The sequence below is a fragment of the Augochlora pura genome, chromosome 1 (assembly GCF_028453695.1).
Source record: "Augochlora pura isolate Apur16 chromosome 1, APUR_v2.2.1, whole genome shotgun sequence".
In the NCBI taxonomy this organism is placed as follows: Eukaryota; Metazoa; Arthropoda; class Insecta; order Hymenoptera; family Halictidae; genus Augochlora; species Augochlora pura.
Genome location: NC_135772.1, coordinates 20,766,357 through 20,786,218, shown reverse-complemented (window position 1 = coordinate 20,786,218; position 19,862 = coordinate 20,766,357). Strand labels below are relative to the sequence as shown.

Genomic DNA, 19,862 nt, shown 5'->3' with positions numbered 1-19,862 from the left:
AAGGAAAATAAAAATTAGAAAAATATAGCGAACAGAGAAATAATAATAATAATAAAAGATTTAATAGAAGTAAAATTGTACAGAGTTGTATGAACTATTATAATACCATTACGCTTAATTACGACTACTTTTTAAAAAGATAGAAAAGCACTGAAAAATATATTCTCTTAAAACTAAAAGAAGAACGATCTCTGCGTAACCGCTGCTGAATAAATACTAAAGAAGTAAAGGGCATTGACTGAAATCGCTCGATATTTGTATCCAGATAGAAACGTCAAACAGTAGCGGAATAAAAATACCCGGAGTTATCTGTGTTTGACAAACGTGGATAGTTTATCGTTTGATATTTAATTCAATTCCGAATAACAGGAATGCGAAGAGTAACAGGCATGCTTCACTTACTCGTATTCCGTCACTTAGCTAACGCTTAGAAATAGTAAGAACGTGGTACTCAGATTTGTCAAGATTTTTTAGATTTATTCACTTACATATCTATATATAAGATCAAGTTACAATACAGTGTAAATGAAATAATCGTATCTCACGTGACTTCTCTGCTGCGCGTTACGGAACAATGACGGACGAAAATGTTAAGAAAAACGAGTCCCCTGGCTGATATATAGATTCTATACACGCTAAGGAACCACCGAACGATACTCGATATTCACGGAGAACGCATGATCCCTGGAAATCCCTAATCTGAATACTCAACGCGTCTCTCGCGTGTACGTCTCTCCTATCCTTCATCGATTAAAATATTAGCACAGGAGAAGCGAGTAACGAGGCGGATCGAATTAGAAATCACTTGATCGTGAATGTAATAGAAACTTAAAGGTTTATGAAAAGTGATTAAAAATGATCGATCGAAGAGCTGCTTTTCCCAAAATTATTGTCCTCGTTAATCATCCTCGAACGCTCTAACTAAAAAACAGAATCTGTATGAAAGCAAGTTCGCTCGAATCGTTAATATACAGCTACACGCGTCGCGGTGCGCCCGTTGATTAAAAATTAAAATAAAATTACGTACTGCGTTCATTTCTTATCATCTCTACAACGCTACATTCTTACTGTACACGCCGTACAAGTCCTGTACGTACACTTGCGTCAAATAAAAGGAAAAATAGAACAGTCGACAAACGGAAAATAGAGGAAATGAATAGCTGATCCGTCGCCCTATTACAATTCGTATCAAATCTACAGAATTTGGTATTCAACGCACGACTTCCGAAGATGGTTTACAGTTGTCAAAGGGCACGTCGACATACAACCTGACGGACAATAGTACTTCCATACTATAATTCATGTTGCAATGTCCCCGCGGTATTCATATAGTTCAACTATATCGTAACAATTGTGCACATTGGGTAATAGTTCGACTTTGAGATAGCTGATTAAAGGTGTCTTACCTATTTCTCTCCTGTTTCTCTATAAAATCACAAACGAGTTCTCAGTTGTCGTCGGCGTCGTCGTCATCATCGGAAATATATTTCTTCGTGACCCTTTTTCTGCGCCCACCTCGACCCTCACCCTTCCTCCCCTTTAATTTTATCTTCATTCGCACGCTAGAGTCGGCGTCCGATCCATCTTCACCATCACCTACAAGCAAAAGCGATTTGCATTATGTAGAAGGCCAATTTTCTATATACATATATTTTATTTAAATATTTCTATATATATAACTTCATAACCTTATGGAATTAAAATACAACAATTAAAAATTGTTAATATACTCTGTCAATGAAAGTCACCTTTATCATCAATGTCGGAAGTATTACCCTCCTCTTCGATCCGCTGTCGGGCATTAGTAAAAACTGACTGCAGTACGATAGAATCTTCGTGTATCAAAGAAGCCTCCTCGTTATAGATCTGCGCATTCTTGCAGAGCTGCATGAAGTCCTTTTCCAGATCGTCGAAGTCGTTATACTGTGGAACGGAGATTAATTTACATGCAAATAACCTCGTGAAAATAAACTCGTGAATCTCAAGCTTACCTTCCCCTCCTCAATCTTCTGCAGTAATTTATTGATGGTCAGTGGTTTCTTAATGATCTCGTAGTAGTCTGGCAATTCTCTCCTGGAAGGTAGCTTCATGAATGGTTCACTGAGTAGCCTGCCATCGGTGCTGTCCGTGTAATTAATTACAGTCATGATCAGCCTCTTCATTGCTCGCTTGATCTTCGGGTCGATGGAGGTCCCGGCCCCCCTTCGTTTCTTTGGAATGGGCTCGTCGTCTTCTTCGCCCTTTTTCTTCCTCTTTCGGGTCTTCTTCTTCTTCTTATCATCCTCTTCTTCTTCCTCGTAGTCCGCCCCATCGTCATCGATCGCCTTCAACCACTCCTTCTCCGTCAAACTATCGGAATAATCAACCTCCTTCCTCTGCCTGGACCCTCTACCAAGGAATCCGGGCTCATCCTCTTCATAGGTCCATCTCTCTACCTCGTCATCGTCCTTCACCAACCAGTCTGGTAACTCTTTCTCCTCCAACAACCGGGCCTTCCTACTGTGACCAAACTTCGCCTCTTCTCTCCTCCGCTCCAAGTCTAGCTTCTGGAATATCTCGAACTCACCTTCTGTACGCGCAATCATCTGATTCACCGTCTCATCATCCGGCACCTCGTTCTCCTCTTCGTCTTCAGCATCATCCTGATGCAGAATACTCTGCAAGAATTGTTGCCGCTCGGACCCTGTGGACTTTTGGTCAAACATACCCGCCTGAATGACTTTCTCGTCCATGTTCAGCTTGTATCTGGCCGCGGCCAAGATTCTCTCTTCGACAGAGTTTACGGTCATCAGCCGAAGCACACGAACTTCGTTCTTTTGGCCGATCCTGTGAGCTCTATCTTGAGCCTGTAGATCCTGATGAGGATTCCAGTCGGAATCGAAGATGATGACAGTGTCGGCGGCTTGAAGATTCAATCCTAAGCCACCGGCACGGGTAGACAGCAGGAACAAAAAGTACTCGGATCCAGGATCGTTGAATTTTTTCAACAAGTCTCCTCTGTCTTCGGCCTTTGTTGTTCCGTCCAGTCGCAGGTACATGAATCCCCGCCAGTTTAGGTAGTCCTCCATGATTGTCATCAACTGTGTCATTTGACAAAATAGCAACACCCTGTGGTTGGTGGCCTTCAGTTTGGGAAGGATACGGTCGAGCAACTCAAACTTGCCCGACGCTCGGTACAAGTCCGGTCCGGTGATCACTCCGGAGCCCTGTGTGCCAACGTGTTCGCAGTATTTCTCCTCGATTGCTTGGAACATGAATGGATGATTGCACAATTTTCTCAGTTGCACGATGGTGTTCATTAAAGCCTTGGCACCACCCTTGCCCTGCTTGCCCTTCTCCGAACCGTCGGTCAACAGCACACCCTTGCTCTGCATGTGTTTGTACAACACCTTCTGCAGTCCCGACATATCGCACTTAATAATATACTCGACTTTGTCTGGTAACTGGGATTCGACTTCCTTCTTTAGACGTCTCAGCAAGAATGGCCGCAACACCTTGTGCAAACGACGGATGATGAGGATCGTTTCTTCTTCATTCAGTTCGACCTTTTCACCGGTGGTGGCAAAAGGAGCGTTGAACCATTGCTCGAAAGTGCTGCACGACTTAAAGATCGAAGGCAGCAAGAAGTTTAGCAATGCCCACAATTCTGGCAGTTTGTTTTGCAGCGGTGTTCCCGTCAGAAGTAATCGATGAGGTGCTAAATAATGTGTGTTCAAGACTTGCGTCAGCTTACAATGGTGGTTCTTCATTCTGTGACCCTCGTCGATGATCATGTACTTCCATTGCAGTTTCGCCAAAACTCCCTTGTCTTTAATAACGTATTCGTAAGTGGTCAGCAAGACGTTGAACTTGGTGGCTCTCATCTGGGACTGAATAGCTCTTCTGCCAGCTGGCGAGCCCTTGTACGATACCACCACAACGCTGGGAGCCCATTTTTCAAACTCGAGAACCCAATTCGATAAAGTAGACAACGGGACGATGATAAGGAACGGTCCATTGACCTTCTTTTTCTCCATTAGGTAGGTTACTAAAGCTATCGTCTGGATAGTCTTGCCGAGACCCATCTCATCAGCAAGGATACCGTTCAAATTGTTATTGAATAACGATACCAGCCACTCCAGGCCCTTGATCTGATACTCCTTCAACTTTCCGTTCACCATAATGGACGCCTGTTCGGTTACCACTTCGTGAACAGTATGGGCAATACTGTAATAGGTCTGTTCCTCGGTTTTATATTCGTCGTCCTCCACTTTGGCTTTATGTATTGTTTTTTTAACTTTGTCTTCTTCGGAATCACCTGCAGCCTTTTCTTTATGATCCGATTTATCTTCACCGTCACCATTTTCATCGTCCTCATCGTCGTCGTCGTCTTCGCTTTCCGACTCAATCGGTTCCCAACCAGGGTGAGATTCTAAGAACGCTTGAAGATGGCTCATCAGTGGTGCTTCTTCTCCCGTTAGCGTACGGCCTGTGGATGTCTCTATGACACCTACGCGAGAGTCTTCGTTATTACCACCGTCTTCGCCTCCCTCGCCATCTTGCAACTTCTTCTTCTTTTGCTGAATGAAAGTAACATGAATGATTTAATAGAATAACTAATTCAGACACATTGTCTCGCTAAAATCGTATTTATGCAATTTTCAGTTACCTTTTTACGCTTTTGTTCCTCTACTTGCTTCCTCTTCTGTTCGATCTTATGCTGCTTTACCATCTCAGTTAAATTACTGATATACTCGTCGGTCTGAGAAAGCAAGAAGGCCAATCGCTTGTCTTTCTTCTGATCAATCAGTTTTCTGTATCCCTCTTCGTCTTCCGCCATAAGACGTCTCATACGTTCCTTCTCGATACGTTCTTGTTCCTTCTTCTGTTCACGTTCTGCGTTCGCGTGATAATTTAGTACGGCCTTGTTCAGCCTGCCTAACCTGGCCAAGTTATTTCTATGGAACTCTTTGAAGTCCTTGCCATGCTGAAGCACGGAGCTGAGGAATTCCTTTAAAAGAAAAAGAAGGTTCACTTGTTGCTATTGTTCAGGCAGTATCAAAATTGCTAAATAAAATTACCTGATGTTTCTGTCTGCGTTTACGTTCAGCCTCCAATTTCTGTTGTTTCTCCAGCTTCTCCGTAGCCCTGGCTTCTCGGAGACTCTGTTTCTTCGTACGTTTGTAGGCCTTTACGTTCACTGCAGTCTCTAAGGTAGTGTCCTTTCTTGTACAGGCTAGAATCTGAAGACAATGCAATTAGGATCTATAGAATTAAAAACGTTAGATAGTTACCTCTGATCGTAACTGTCTTTGGAAATTCAACACTCTGAGCATTCTAAGTTCAATTTGAGCCTGAATGCGGAGGTCTTCTGGCATGTTGGTGGGCAAGTTGCTCAGTTGCTCCATGCGTAGTGCTATTCGTGCCGCCACTCTGTTAAAGTTCGAAATGTTCAACTTGGTATTCGGTGTATTAAGGGGTGCAGAGTTATTGGCTAAAATGAAATACCTGTTCTCACGTTCCTGCAATATCAATAACGGGTCCAACCCAGCTGGTTTAGCAACGCTTGTAACTCTATTGGTTTTAGCACCGGTCTGAGGAGGTTGCTGTTGTTGCTGTGGAGTTTGGCAACCAGGCCTTGGAGGTACTGCAGGACCAATGACATTTGGTCCAGGAATTTGTGGCCCTGTAGTAGGAGCGGCTGCTTGAGTTGGATCTATGGGAGGGCGTTGCACCATACCTGGAGGGGGAGGAGGTGCCCCACCTATTTACAATAATGTTAGATTAGTATAAAAGATAGAGTAGTCATTTAAAACACAATGTAACAGCTTAAAATGTTTTGTTAACCTTGAAGGGCAAGTGTTAGTTGAGGAGTTAATGGTTGATTCCTTGCCAATAATCGATACGCCATTATTTGTACTCTGTAAACAGTTCTCTATGAAATATCCGTATGTCAAGATAATTATGTACAAGACGTACCGTAGTTGCTGCAACTGTTGCGAGCTGAAAGCTTGCTTTTCGCCCATGCTACCCTGCCGGGCCTTTAAAGCGAGCAACTGGGAGTATCGTGGATCCTCCTGAAGCCCCCTTTCCTCCATTGAATCGATAGCCTTTTGCAAAGCGTTCAAATTTTCTTGACCGGGACCAGGTGGACCTCCAGAAGGTCCAATTTGACAAGGTCCTGGTGGACCACTGGGGCCAGAAGGTACTGTTGGACCAGGCCCAGTTTGGCTCATCTGATTCACAGGTGTGCTGGGACCCATCGGAGCTGATCCGGTAGGCCCCATTGGCTGACTTTGCGAACCAGGACCCATTGGACCAGAGGACGGTTGGCCGCTTACTCCGTTTGGACCCATCTGATTGCCTGCAGCACCATGACCCATTTGACTGGATGGTCCATTGGGACCTATTTGATTACCAGGTCCCCCACCAGGCCCCATCTGACTATTTCCGGGACCTCCGGGTGTCAGTTGACTTCCAGGTCCTCCAGGCCCCATTTGTCCTCCAGGGCAATTGGGCCCCATTTGTGCGCTAGGCCCCATCTGTCCTCCAGGCCCCATTTGTGCACTAGGACCGCTGCCAGATAGATTTCCAGGACCCATTTGACTTCCAGGTAGATTTCCTGGACCCATCTGACTACCAGGCAGATTTCCCGGTCCCATTTGTCCAGTCGGACCGCTCCCCGGACCCATTTGTCCACTAGGACCACTTCCTGGACCTCCCATTTGGCTTCCAGGCCCACTTCCTGGACCCATTTGTCCACCAGGTCCGCTTCCAGGTGGCATTTGATTTCCTGGAGGATTTCCTGGTCCCACTTGACTTCCACTACCTCCTCCTGATCCGATTTGTCCTCCAGGACCATTTCCGACGCCCATTTGGCTCGTAGGACCACTACTGGATCCCATTTGTCCACCAGGCCCACTACCAGGACCCATAGGACCACCAGGCCCGTTACCAGGAGGCATTTGTCCTCCGGGACCACTCCCACCTCCCATTTGTCCCAGACCGTTCGGTCCTAACTGTCCACCGGGACCATTACCCGGCCCTATCTGCCCTCCAAGTCCTCCAGGTCCCATTTGATTTCCAGGACCTCCGGGTCCCATACCCAGTTGCGTCGTCGTGCCTCCCATATTCATTTGTCCCGGCCCATTGGGACCCATTTGCGCGGGACCATTGTGCCCCATTTGACCGGTAGGTCCGACAGGCCCCATCGAAGAAGGTCCCATCGGAGATTGACTGCTGGGTACCATCTGATTCGGACCGCCAGGACCCATTTGACTTGGGCCACCTGGCGGCATGTTGTGACTATTGGGCCCGCTAGGTGGCATCTGTCCTGGACCACCGGGTCCCATGTGACTTCCCGGTCCACTGGAACTCATGTGCGTAGCTCCTGGAGGCCCACTCGCATTCATGTGACTAGGAATAGGCGGCCCACTGTTTAAATGGCTTCCTGGCCCGGGAGGTCCACTGGTATTCATATGAGTCGCTCCAGGAGGTCCTCCGGAGCTCATATGTCCCGATCCTGGAGGTCCACTGGTGTTAACGTGCCCTGATCCTGGCGGCCCGTTTGTATTCATATGACCTGGTCCTTGGGGTCCGCTCGAACTCATGTGACCTGATCCAGGAGGACCGGATGTATTTATGTGACCTGGTCCAGGCGGACCACCCATGTGTCCCGGTCCTCCTGGACCCATCTGCGTATTGGGTGGTCCTCCAGGACCCATTCCTCCGGGTCCACTGCCAGGACCCATTCCTCCGGGTCCACTGCCAGGACCCATTCCTCCGGGACCACTGCCAGGACCCATTCCTCCGGGACCACTGCCAGGACCCATTCCTCCGGGTCCACTGCCAGGACCCATTCCTCCGGGTCCACTGCCAGGACCCATTCCTCCAGGTCCACTGCCAGGACCCATTCCTCCAGGTCCGCTGCCAGGACCCATTCCTCCAGGTCCGCTGCCAGGACCCATTCCTCCAGGTCCACTGTTAGGGCCCATCTGACCCGGTCCTTGGCTCATGTGAGGACCTCCAGGCCCTCCAGGTCCTCCACTGCCTTGCGACATGTGAGGACCACCAGGCCCTCCAGGTCCTCCACTGCCTTGCGACATGTGACTCGGTCCTATAGGACCTGGTCCACCCGGTCCCATCTGTCCAGGCCCACCAGGTCCCATTTGACCCGGAACTCCCGGTCCCATCTGGCCTGGCCCTCCTCCACTCATCTGCCCAGGTCCACTGGATCCCATCTGGTTCGGTCCTGACTGCATCATGTGAGACGCACCTTGGGGTCCGTTAGGCCCCATCTGACCTGGCACCATGGGACCTCCTGGACCTTGCTGGGTGCTGGCATTCTGGCTTGTCGGACCGCCGGGTCCTCCTTGGTTCTTTGCACAAAAAGTAACGTGGAGTTAGTAAAGAATATGGTACTCCACGAGGTACAACTTGTTACATCGGTATCGAATGATTGTAAAATCGTTCATAAATTATCTAAGATATAATGAGATAGAAATATGACAAGATAGTTGTTTCAGATAATGTCCTCCCCAGAGGTCAATGTCAGATGATTAATTTACTGTTCCATAACTCCTACAATAGTAAACACACTCTATCCTCTGTTTCTTTTCATAAATTACTCTATATAACGTTCGCAATTTCTATTAAAAAAATTAAGTCCGTTCATAAAACGGTATCGAAGTAATCCGCAACGGAACACCGCCATTGCTGTGCCTCTGAAAAATTCTGTTTTATGGATATAGTTATCGTTCCGCGTGAAAAAATGTTTATCTCGATCAGGACGAGGATCGTGAAACGAGGATGGCTTTATTGCCTTTAATCTACGCCACGGTAAAATTATGAGACCCAATAAACAACGATGGAAAGAATCGGCATTCTATCTCTTTTCCATAGAATGCGATGGTCGGAGTCAGGACGGTTACCGTGTTTGAAAATACCACAATTATCCAATTGTGACTCGGTCCAAGAAAATTCTTCGTTGTGACGCATGATCGTATGCGTTGTGACGTGCAGCTAGGCCTTCCAGGCGAGAGGCAGCTGCTAGAGCGAGTAAGAGAGAGAGAGAGAGAGAGAGAGAGAGAATGAGAAAGAGAGGGAGCGAAATTCGGAGGTAACAAGAGCGAGGAAACAACAGGGGTCTTCTCGATCTCGCTCTTTTCAAGAACCATCTCTTGCCTGGAAGGTCTGCATGCACCGATAATGTTCAGTACACTTTTCATTAAGCGTACCAACGGCACCGCGCTGATTTATTTCGGTTGCGTAGATAAAACTGATCATCTGGCTAGCACGTGGACCAGGTGTGACCGGGACCGCGGACGCGCGTGGTAAAAGTGAAAAACGTTCTCCGTTGAATGGAGATGTTGCTTCAGGCCGGCTCCATTCAGATTCCCGCAGACGAGAGATCAGATTATTCATAGTCCTCGTATTCATAGTTCCTGCCGAGATTAACTGATAGCATCCGAGAGACCTCGCTCCGTACCTTATTATTCAGACGCTTAAATCATTTTCATCCGGTTCGATATCGTAGATCCGTCTTCGTCGTGCTTTGCACTCCTCTGGATCGTCTACGATGACGTTGCATAAACGTCATGGGTTTCGCGTTACGATCCTTACCGATTTCATCTCCCAACAGAAGTTACGGCAACCTTAGTCATGTTACGGCGACTCGATAGCAACACGAATCATTTTATCGTTCACCGGTTGCACGGGTCAAATTAGAATCGAAAACATTGAGATATCACGTTCACGGGCGTCAGATTATTATACGTCCTAAAATTGAAGCATGACGAACTTCGCGTTGCTATATACCGGTAACAAGATATTTACTCGGAAAATAATGCAGCGTCCGGATTGGATTACAACACGGACAATGGTTAGATTGCAGACATTTTGCATTTACGACACAATTGTGTTCGCGGGGTTACGGCCGCAACAATATATCGGAACGATTTGTGAACGGCGTTGTATTATTTTCAATTTATCGAGGCAATTGAAGAAGAGCTTTCCGCAACCGAGGATCGATGAATCACGCTTTTATTTCGCTCGAAGACCCGTCGTCCACCAATCGTAAATCCCGCAGTCTTACGCGGTTTACGATGCGAACCCTTTCGGTCGCGTCTCGTCGGGCCGGTCACGTGACGGATCCACTGTGGTTACATGTAATCAGTAACTGATAATCCACCAGGGAAGTTCATTGGTAATGCCAGACTAGGCGGACTTCCTAGTGGGGGTTGACAATCGCAGCATAAGAGCAGAGCCCGGCAAGTTAAGACAATAGAGTGACAACCGTTAGTCCACTAACAACATTCGACATGATTAGCAACGAGGAACTCGACCTCTGCTACGATTTTGGTCTGAAGCTGACCGCCGAAGCGGGAGAGGTACTATACATATCTCATCGAATCGATTCCATTCACAACAAATTAATCGTTTTACATTAGTTCGAAAAATGTGACCGTAAAATATTCCGATTTTCGACGCGTGTTCTTGCGATATTTTGCCGCAAGTAACACGCGTATTATATTAATAACTCGCAAACCTATTTTCGCGATCTGAATAATTGTAAATTGTAAAATTAATGAATCAGCGACCTATTAACCTAGCGTTAATCAACGTTTCCACAACAATTAACTTGATTTTCGACAAATCTGTTCACAGTCGAATGATACCGCAATTAAGAAGTCGTTCGATTGCATCGTCGTAATTAGCTGTTTCACACTTTTCGACTCCGATACAATTATCTCGTCTGATTACAAGTAGCGCCGATGTTATCGTTTCCGTTCGCTCGTAAATCATCCCCGACTAGAAAACCGGGCACACTAATTGGCCCACGCGAGCAGCACAATGTTTACTATCATATTTAAATCTTTTATCTCCGGTACACGCGCACTTTGAGCTGCATGCGGAACTGACTCACTACGAACGTCAATCCCCCATAGTTTTCTGCGATCCGGCAAGCGATAGAAGTTGTCGAGAACATGGAGTTTTTCTTTTGAAGAGAGTCAGTCAATTTCGATCTCATTTTTCAGATAATCGAAGATGCCATCCAGGGATCGAAAAATATCGAGACCAAAGCCGGGGATTGGGACCTGGTGACACAGTACGACAAGAAGGTGGAGGAGGCTGTGATCAACAGCATCATCAAGAAGTTCCCGAAGCATAAGTACGAAGCATAAGCAGATTGATTCTTTTCTTAAAAACATTTAGCAAAAATTGCTTCATTGGTCCACTTGACACGTAGTGATTTCTGGTGGTAGTGATTTACCAGTGAACGTGTCGATGCAGGACACGAGATAATCGAACGTATGCAAATTCTAGGTTTATCGGCGAGGAGACAGTGTCGTCGACAAATTCACTGCCGGAGTTGACGGACGAACCTACATGGATCATCGATCCGATCGATGGCACCACGAACTTCGTCCACTCGTTCCCGTTCACGTGCGTGTCGATCGCGTTGGCGGTCAACAAAGAATTGCAAATTGGTATCGTTTATAATCCTGTGCTGAAGCAATTGTTCACGGCGAGGAAAGGCCGCGGAGCTTTTCTCAATGGGAAGTCCATCAAATCCTCAAAAGTCGAACGTAAGTTGATCTCTTTATAAGAGATCTTTCGAATGGCTTAGTCAATTTATTCGTCAACCTAAAATATTGTTTATGGGTGTCCCAATTTCTGAAGACATTTGATTTAGTATTTTCCTTAGCGAAAAATGTATTCCGCAATTTCGCTCTCACAATTAATAATATTTAGCGTCTATTGTGACCCACATTTCACACGTGGCGTCAAAAGTGTCTCTTGGTAAAATTCCGATAACTACATCCTTTAATCGGAGACTTCCACTGTAAGTTTCCACCCCCGTAACTTCTAGACCCGGTGTTTGCCCCCTACGTAGCAAAATGATTGGAAAAGTACAAGAAGTTTCACAGACGATTGTAAATCACGCGGACAGCGTGGCAATTAAAACAAGAATGTTACGAATAACAGTGTAACCACTGTCGGAACACGTGGCAGCAGATCCTTAATTCGTATTGACCTGATTAATTAACGACCTCCCGCTGGCCGGGAGGTACGAGAGTATATTCCGCTTCGTTGAGCTCGTCTCAAAAAACGTCTATCATACTATCAATAATAAACTATATCATCCTATTTGATTAATTGAGTTGACCATGAAGCCTCGTCCATTGTCGTACCTATGAAATAACTATACATATACACCGTGTGTCCCGATCAAATCTGAACTAATAAAATGATTCTCTGACACCCCAAAATTGTTTTGAGCCCTATATAAAATATTCTACAAATGTTTCGTAAAATCAAAATCCAATCTGAAGAATCTTCAATCTCATTGGGACATTGAGAATACTCAAATTAATTAATTGATTTCGAAGCATTTTTTTCATAGGAATAGTTAGGGAAATTATTGTCAGAGGACTAAAAATCCCCATGAAATCTTTGTACCCGGAAATCGTAACAAGTTTGATGTTCTGAAGATAGAATATTGGGGGTAATTTCCATGTTTCTCAAGAAAATTGAAATTTTTCAGAGCTGGAGAATTCGTTGCTCTGTCTAGAGGCATCGTACGCGACGATTGAGAGTATCAGAGACATAGTTCTTGGACGAATGGAGGCATTCGTCTCGGTTGCTCACGGAATACGGACAATGGGATCAGCGGCATTGACTCTTTGTTACGTGGCAATGGGCGCAGCGGAAGCCTATCACTGTGACAATCTGATGCCTTGGGACGTGGCCGCCGGCGTGCTTATCATTAGGGAGGCTGGCGGGGTAGTGATTGATACAAGTGGTGCGTATTCACTCGCTTATGAAAATTTCTAGCAGCCTAATCGTCTCGCTCCTTCAAAACCAATTACTGGAACAGCAACTTCGAAGATTCTTGACTCGCGCGGAGATCTACCATCTGACAATTACCTGCGGCAAAGGGTATTCAATTGAAGGCTACTCTAACGATTACAGGAATCATTTAATGATCGCTACCATTAACTATAATAAAAATAAATGCCGTTGCGTAAAGTGTGTCAGTGGCAAAGATACTCCGGCTGCGGGGAGATGGGATCTTCGACGATCTGTTCCCAGGTGTTTCACACCGGTTATCAGACCGCTGATTTTACGAATTTATGGCAACAAATAGATTATTGAAATTCAGAATAACGAAATAGAATTTCAGAATTTTATTTGACTATTTTTAATTTGTGGAAACTATTCGAAGACTTGCACTTTTATTTTACTTCTATTCTGTGAAATCATGAGTTTATTGCTAAAAGTTTGGGCTCGTTGGCTCACAGAAATTAAGATGGTAGAAACGAATTTTCAACTCAGAATTAATTAACCAATTGCTTGCGAGTTACCGATAAATGTTCTATTTCCAGGTGGTGAATTCGACGTATCACTGCCGAAGGTAGTCGCTGCCGGCAATCGCAATGTGGCCGTTGAACTGGTGAAGCTGATAAAAAAGGCCGACACCGCTACCTCGCTGAAGAAACAAGCATAAGAAAAATCCGTGGAATATTCTTCGCACGTAATCCTCTTAGACTGAAGCTCATTTAAGTAGACGATCCTTCCATTCACGCCTCAAATGACCAAAGATTGACGAAGGATCCTAGTTAATAGACGGACAAAGTATCCTTTCAGCGTGAAACGAGAATTGCGACGCTGAACCGGCGACGTTTAGGGTCCTATTAGCGTCAAGTATGTTAATCTCAGTCTTCTATAGATGACAATAGACGGTAGCATCGGTTGCATAAGCGTTCTGCGCCTGCTCGGAGACAATTGGAGAAAAAAGAGTTCCTCGGCGATAATACAATATTTACGCGCTTATCCTTGTTCCTTAAATCATAACCTTGCGACATGTCCACGAGGATGGAGAACCAAACTATTGTCCACTATCGTTATCATTTTTTAAGTATTTTGTTATCGTCGATAGCGAATCGTTATGATAATTAGTCCGCATTTAGCAGGGTTGTGTCGTAAAGCATGGTCAAAATTTAATTATACTCTTTGATCGCTGTATGAACTGTTTCAAAAGATGCGAAGACGAAGAAGTGTTCCTCTTAGTAGTTTACTGTACGTACAGGACAACCGTGAGCGCGACGGAACTGTATGATTGAACTAATTCATCCGTGCAAACGATGGAAGACCCAGAGTGCATTGTAAAGCATCGCGTAAATTGTTTCAGACCCTGGTGTTTCTCTGAATACAAGAAAAGATAATAATTATATCATACCACGTAGTTAAAGTGAAACAAAAAGCTCGTAGGATCATCTAATCTTGTTGTTAATTGAAAATTTCAACCTGGCAAGCTGTCGATGAATTTTCGTTTATCGCACCGCTTTAATTCCGAAACGTTTCGAAATTGCCGCTTTTAGCGCAAACGTTCTTCGCGATTATGTTCCAGATAATTTACAACGGGTTCCGACCCGGCCAACGCGCTGCCCGCAAAAGAAATGCAGCTTCAAGCAGAGGCGGCGTTGGGATAAGTCTCAAACTTCAAACGGTTCCTTGAAAATCGATTGATAGCGCGACACGTTAGATAAGAAACGACATCGAATGTTTAAGTTCAGCCACCTATGTCGTTTGCGCGGTTCTCTGTCGCCGGCGTTAGTGATAAGAGAATCACTGCTAGCGAGCCGTGTGCCGGATCGATCAGTCGTTCCATCGAGAGCCTTACCGACAATGTCGAGCAGCCAGGACATCAGGAATTACTTCGAGTTCGCCAAGGAGCTAACCCTGAAAGCTGGCGAGGTAAGTGGCGATCGTTTACCTTCTTTTCTTTATTATATCGATCCTCGGAATCAATGCAAACCGCCTTCGATTCCTCTCTCGTTAATATAGCAATTATCTATCGATTGACGACGGTCAACGGTTTCTTCTTAATTGCACGATTACAGCAAAACGGTGAATAGACGCGCGGATTTCTAACGTTCCGCTCAGGCGTTCTCCATTTTCGTGACAAGAACCAGCGAGATTTCTTATTATCGCGAACAGCGCGATCTTGTTGCTCCGAGATTTTTCATTTTTAATGTCAGACAATTGATTGCTGGGATCCTCGGGCAAAAGTTCCAACTTCGACTGCGAAGAAAAAAAAGTGTTTCATCGTTTAGTAATTTGAATAGGTCGAAGATAATGTGATAGCGTTCTCGAATGCTTCTAATATTGTTGCACTATGATTGTATTTTATCTAATCTTGTCAGAAATGCAGAAAATCTGCTACACACCAGAAACAGATTTACGTTTTAATTACATGTCTCGCGCGTTATGTCATTCTCACCATAGACTACATTTAACGAAATGGAGGACTTATTTAACCAGCAAACTATATACGTAATTAATTCTATCGTTTCGAATCGTCGGAGCGGCTCATTAATTTATCAGGGAAATGTTTCTTTCGGAATGCTAATAATTCGGTAGTTTCATTTGTTTTTTCGACGAATTTCGCGCGCAACCCGTTTCGAAGAACCCTCGAGAATTGGCAGAAGATAAAGTAGTTTACCTATTATCCTTCGATCGAGAGGAGCGCGTGTTTTAATTACATAATAAAAACTGAATATCTGATTTATGTAACGATATTTTAGCGAACGCAACATCTGCACCGCGACTGTCCTTGAAATTTCGAATGCACGAGCGAGGTGAACCATGACTCATCCTCTCCGAATGATAGAATTGCGAACGCGATCAACGGAAACTTCGTTCTGGTGATTTCAATGCATGATGGACCATTATCGGCGGCCTCCGGGCGTTCATTAAACAGCCCCTTTCCAAAAACCCTTCTCGTTGAAACCGGAAATTCGTTTAATTAACCGGACGTGCAACCCTTCCTAAAAGCAGTGAAACACTTGTTGTTACCTATTTATTAAATGATATTATTGTTATCGCACAACAAATCAAAAGCCGAAATTAATTCAAAATTTCAAAGCTCCACGGATATATTGTAAATTAATTCGTAATTTAATTTTCTCGTATGAAATTGACGTTATTTTCTCGGTTCCTACAATTTATATAACTTTCTGCGAGCGTGCCGATACTTTTGGAGGATAGTGTACCTCTCCTCCGAATTAATTTCACAAAACAAGCGTTAAACGTAACGCCATTAGAATTACAGTGATCTTGATCGGCGGCAGTTGTTTCGTAGGAATGATGCTGTGATCTTGAATCATTCATGTAACGAACATAAATAATAAAAACGGCAAATAAACGTTGCGCGTTGTTCTCCCGTATCGTTACGTTAGATACGGTCTCATCTCGTTTTGTTTAATTAGTCCCGAAAACGAAACCGCAGAATCACTGAGCAAATCACAATCCGCGTGGAATATTCAAAGGCTAATACCCAATGAGTCACGTATCAATGATCCGCCGGCCGCTTATCACGCCGTTGGCTTATCAGTCGACGAGATAACGATCTCCCACGATTATGTTTTCGTTCGACTACCTTTCCCACGTCTGGTTCCAGTTATTCAAATGCGGCTTCGAAAGCGAGAAAAACGTGAAGACCAAGAAGAACGAGTGGGACCTGGTCACGGAATACGACAAGAAGATAGAGGATCTGTTGATCACCCAATTGAAGGAGAAGTTCCCCGATCACGAGTGAGTCGCCTCTCGGATATCATTGCCCGAGTCCGTGTACGCGCGCAGCTGTTTGTTTTGTTGGGTTCTTTCGTTGAACTTCGAGCCGGATTTGCAGGTTTATTGGCGAAGAATCGGCTGCCGAGGGAAGATCGATCGAGCTCACCGACAAACCGACATGGATCATCGACCCTATCGACGGGACGATCAATTACGTGAACTCGTTCCCTTACACCTGCATCTCGATTGGCTTGGCAATCTGCAAGGAGATCGTCATCGGAATCGTTTATAATCCCCTGACGCCCGAATTGTACACCGCGGTCAAAGGGGAGGGAGCGTTTCTAAATGGCAAGCCTATCAAGACATCGAACGTCGACGGTAATTCTTTCTCATTCTCTAACAAAATTTCATTCTTTTTCCTATTAGAGTCCAGGTCTACGAATTAACCCTTTGCCAACGAGAATTTTTCGACGCTGCCACTTGATGCGTGACTTTATTTCTTTGCTACACTTGTTTGTTTATTTTATCACGATTTCGAGAATGATAGTATCGCTGTTATCACTGTTGAACAGACGCGCCGAATGTCGTCATTGCAGGAACAATAGAAGCAATCTATGGAGGTTGTGACTAAAAAATTCCGTAAATGTATGATACGACTGTGTATAAACTAATTTAATTAGTTCGTGATTCATTAATTTTTCCGAGAGTAGATGACGACCTCTGGCGAATTTTCTTCCTTTAATTGAAACATATCGATTGGGAAAAAAATTATCTCTGTCGTTAGCAGAGTTGAAAAGCTCCGAAAAGATTAGGGAGAACAACAATGCGATGCGCGGACAATGAGAAATGCATATTTCAATTTTATTGCGTAATAAGTGACCGGTCAAGTATCGAAACGCGCAGATGGTCGAACGTTGTGATTCAGAGACCGCAAATAACTTTTTAAGCGATTGTTACAAGATAATAATGGCGAGGATCTTACAGGAATATGCATAATTCAATCGTAGTGCGCATTGACATTGGTTTTATAACACATCCAGCCGGTCGTGTTCACTCCACTAATTAACTAAACCTTATCTACTTGTAAATCGTTGCTTTTGATTAGGTTACGAAATCTGGCGTAACAACGGATCTCTTTTCGCAACCCTAATTACCAGCTTCGACAGAAAAAATAACGCGGCGAGCCATTCGACCGAACGAGCACGTTTCTATGCATATTCTTTAATTAACGCGATCCTTCTTTTTCGCAGAGCTGAAGAAATCTTTGATTGAAATGGAGGTGTTCTCCCTGAGGATCAAAGGGAAGAACAGGGACATCAAAATGGCCAGATTTGAAACCATGCTCGAGCTTGCGCGAGGGTAACACGAGATCAATTAACTATTCTTTCTATTCGAAATTCCTATAATTTAAAGATCGAACTCTCAAAACTCGCTGTATTTAACAATTTGTTCAGAAAATTTTTACTGAAAAATTGGCACGCGAGTTAAAACATTAGACTTAAGACTCGACATTAAGACATTAAGACTCGCCGAGAAATCATGAAATAATTTAAACAGTTAATGACTTGAAAGCCTGTATCGGTAAATAGCTATGTAGATCATAAGATCAACAAGCTTGTAACCGCAACGTCATTCAAGAATACCTCGAACGATTAGGAAAGTTTCACTGTGATAAAAACAGTGCAAAACACGACTGAGTTTTCTCGGTTGGAAAAAAATGGCCAAATAGATTGGCGGGTGAAATTAAGTCGAAGGTTGCGGCGGCTGGCATTCCTTAGCCGGCAGAAAAATGGCAGAACAATGGCCCGAAGGCTTGTTAATTTTGTCTTGATTCCAGCATTAGGTTCACAGGATCCGCCGCGCTCGCGTTAGCATACATAGCGAAAGGTGCATTGGATTGCTTTCAAATGGACGTCCTTCAGCCTTGGGACGTTGCAGCGGGCGTGTTGCTTGTTCGTGAAGCTGGTGGCTCGATTGGCAGCATAAAAAGTATGCACGCGTTTCATGAATAGACTAATCCCAACAACGTCCTAGAACATCGGATACGTGTTACTAAACGATTTCTCGATTTCTTCAGCACCTGAATTCGACGTTATGAAACCGGATATACTGGCGGCCGCGAACGAAACCTTGGGGACCGAGTTGAAGAACGTGTTCGTGAACACGGACTTGAAGACGATGCGCAAGAGATTGACCAGGACCTGATCTAATTGCTCGAGGATTCGTTATAATGAAACTTGGATTGTTGTGCAATCGGAACGGTCGTCGTGTCCATACAGAATCAATAAAAGCGTTGTTACATTTTCCAAAATATTGATTCGTCGAGCGATAATTAATATCTTACTTCGGTGGAAGCCGATATGTTCGAAATATGTTTGTTAACAAATTAAGTAATTACTAACGAACGATCACGTAATTTATCTAATTTTTGTTACACAACAATTCAGCGAAACTTGTTGAACTTGTTTCGACGAATGAAATAAGTTACGGCATTGTTCGTTTTAATACAATATTCTTGTTCGATGATAGATTTATTTTTATGGTAAATCTACTCCTCAAATGGAAATACTGTTTTCCGTTTATATCGTGTAAAAATGATCGAACGCTCCAGGGATTGATACAGCCGCTAAAAATATACTTCTTGGGATCGTTTCCGCGTTTTCAGCAGGTATTTCCTTTTACGATGGGGTTACGAATAAACAAATGACTCACAATCTTCCCGATACCAAGGCGAAAGATCGATCTTGCTGGGGAATCACTACGGGAATTGGATCTTTGGTAACGGGAAACTTCAGAACAGCGATTATTTCGATCACGTCGGATGAATAAGTAATGCGATCGAGACAGATTCCGAGAAAAACGAGACAACGTCTCGGAACCTATTCAGATTGTTAACAATTCGACAGGCCGACATTAATCATATACTAGCAAAAAGAGCGGTTGCAAATCAAGTCGAGCCTCCAGATAGCGTGCATACATTGATCAAAGTAATTGATTGCTATATGGTATGCTCCTGCACAGAATGGATTATCGTTTCTATTATTTTATTGCTCCCCAAGATAGCCTAAGAGCGCATAGTTTAGAAGACTGTTTCAACGATCCTTAAGTTTCGATCGACGATAAAACAACCGAGGGGGGGTGGAGACATTCTATAAACTCAAGGTTGCCTCGCGCTGAATTTGCAACATTTCGACAAAGGAAAGACAAACGCGCGACTTCTACCATTAGTATTAATCGTTCTAGAAACTGTTCGAATCGCTGAGCCGTCGATCGTGTTATTTACTCGTGAAAAAGGTAACTCGATT

General features: G+C 44.3%; 3 protein-coding genes across 6 annotated transcripts in view; 2 read left to right on the top strand and 1 right to left on the bottom strand.

Moving 5' to 3' along the window:
• The window catches only part of Brm (ATP-dependent helicase brm), a 28,886-nt gene that overhangs the window by 520 nt on the left and 8,504 nt on the right, over positions 1 to 19,862 (bottom strand). The window contains exons 3-12 of one of the 4 annotated variants that reach the window (XM_078183880.1): positions 5,959 to 8,357; positions 5,827 to 5,900; positions 5,488 to 5,743; positions 5,274 to 5,412; positions 5,061 to 5,222; positions 4,649 to 4,990; positions 1,992 to 4,559; positions 1,749 to 1,923; positions 1,407 to 1,596; positions 19 to 921 (exon numbers count right to left, since the gene is read on the bottom strand). In XM_078183880.1, the coding sequence (XP_078040006.1) occupies positions 1,448 to 1,596; positions 1,749 to 1,923; positions 1,992 to 4,559; positions 4,649 to 4,990; positions 5,061 to 5,222; positions 5,274 to 5,412; positions 5,488 to 5,743; positions 5,827 to 5,900; positions 5,959 to 8,357 (6,264 nt within the window). In that variant the 3' untranslated portion in view covers positions 19 to 921; positions 1,407 to 1,447. Of the gene's footprint in view, positions 1 to 18; positions 1,597 to 1,748; positions 1,924 to 1,991; positions 4,560 to 4,648; positions 4,991 to 5,060; positions 5,223 to 5,273; positions 5,413 to 5,487; positions 5,744 to 5,826; positions 5,901 to 5,958; positions 8,358 to 19,862 lie in introns of those variants that run through there. The other 3 variants (XM_078183860.1, XM_078183871.1, XM_078183850.1) reach the window with 3 other exon arrangements.
• LOC144471646 (inositol monophosphatase 1-like) lies at positions 10,219 to 14,249 on the top strand. Its single transcript, XM_078183906.1, has 5 exons — positions 10,219 to 10,367; positions 11,016 to 11,149; positions 11,305 to 11,567; positions 12,527 to 12,784; positions 13,368 to 14,249. The coding sequence occupies exons 1-5, from the start codon at positions 10,299 to 10,301 to the stop codon at positions 13,487 to 13,489; spliced, it is 846 nt and encodes a 281-aa protein (XP_078040032.1). The 5' UTR covers positions 10,219 to 10,298; the 3' UTR covers positions 13,490 to 14,249.
• On the top strand, positions 14,493 to 18,868 carry LOC144471638 (uncharacterized). Its single transcript, XM_078183893.1, has 6 exons — positions 14,493 to 14,739; positions 16,445 to 16,578; positions 16,676 to 16,935; positions 17,808 to 17,916; positions 18,395 to 18,546; positions 18,635 to 18,868. The coding sequence occupies exons 1-6, from the start codon at positions 14,545 to 14,547 to the stop codon at positions 18,760 to 18,762; spliced, it is 978 nt and encodes a 325-aa protein (XP_078040019.1). The 5' UTR covers positions 14,493 to 14,544; the 3' UTR covers positions 18,763 to 18,868.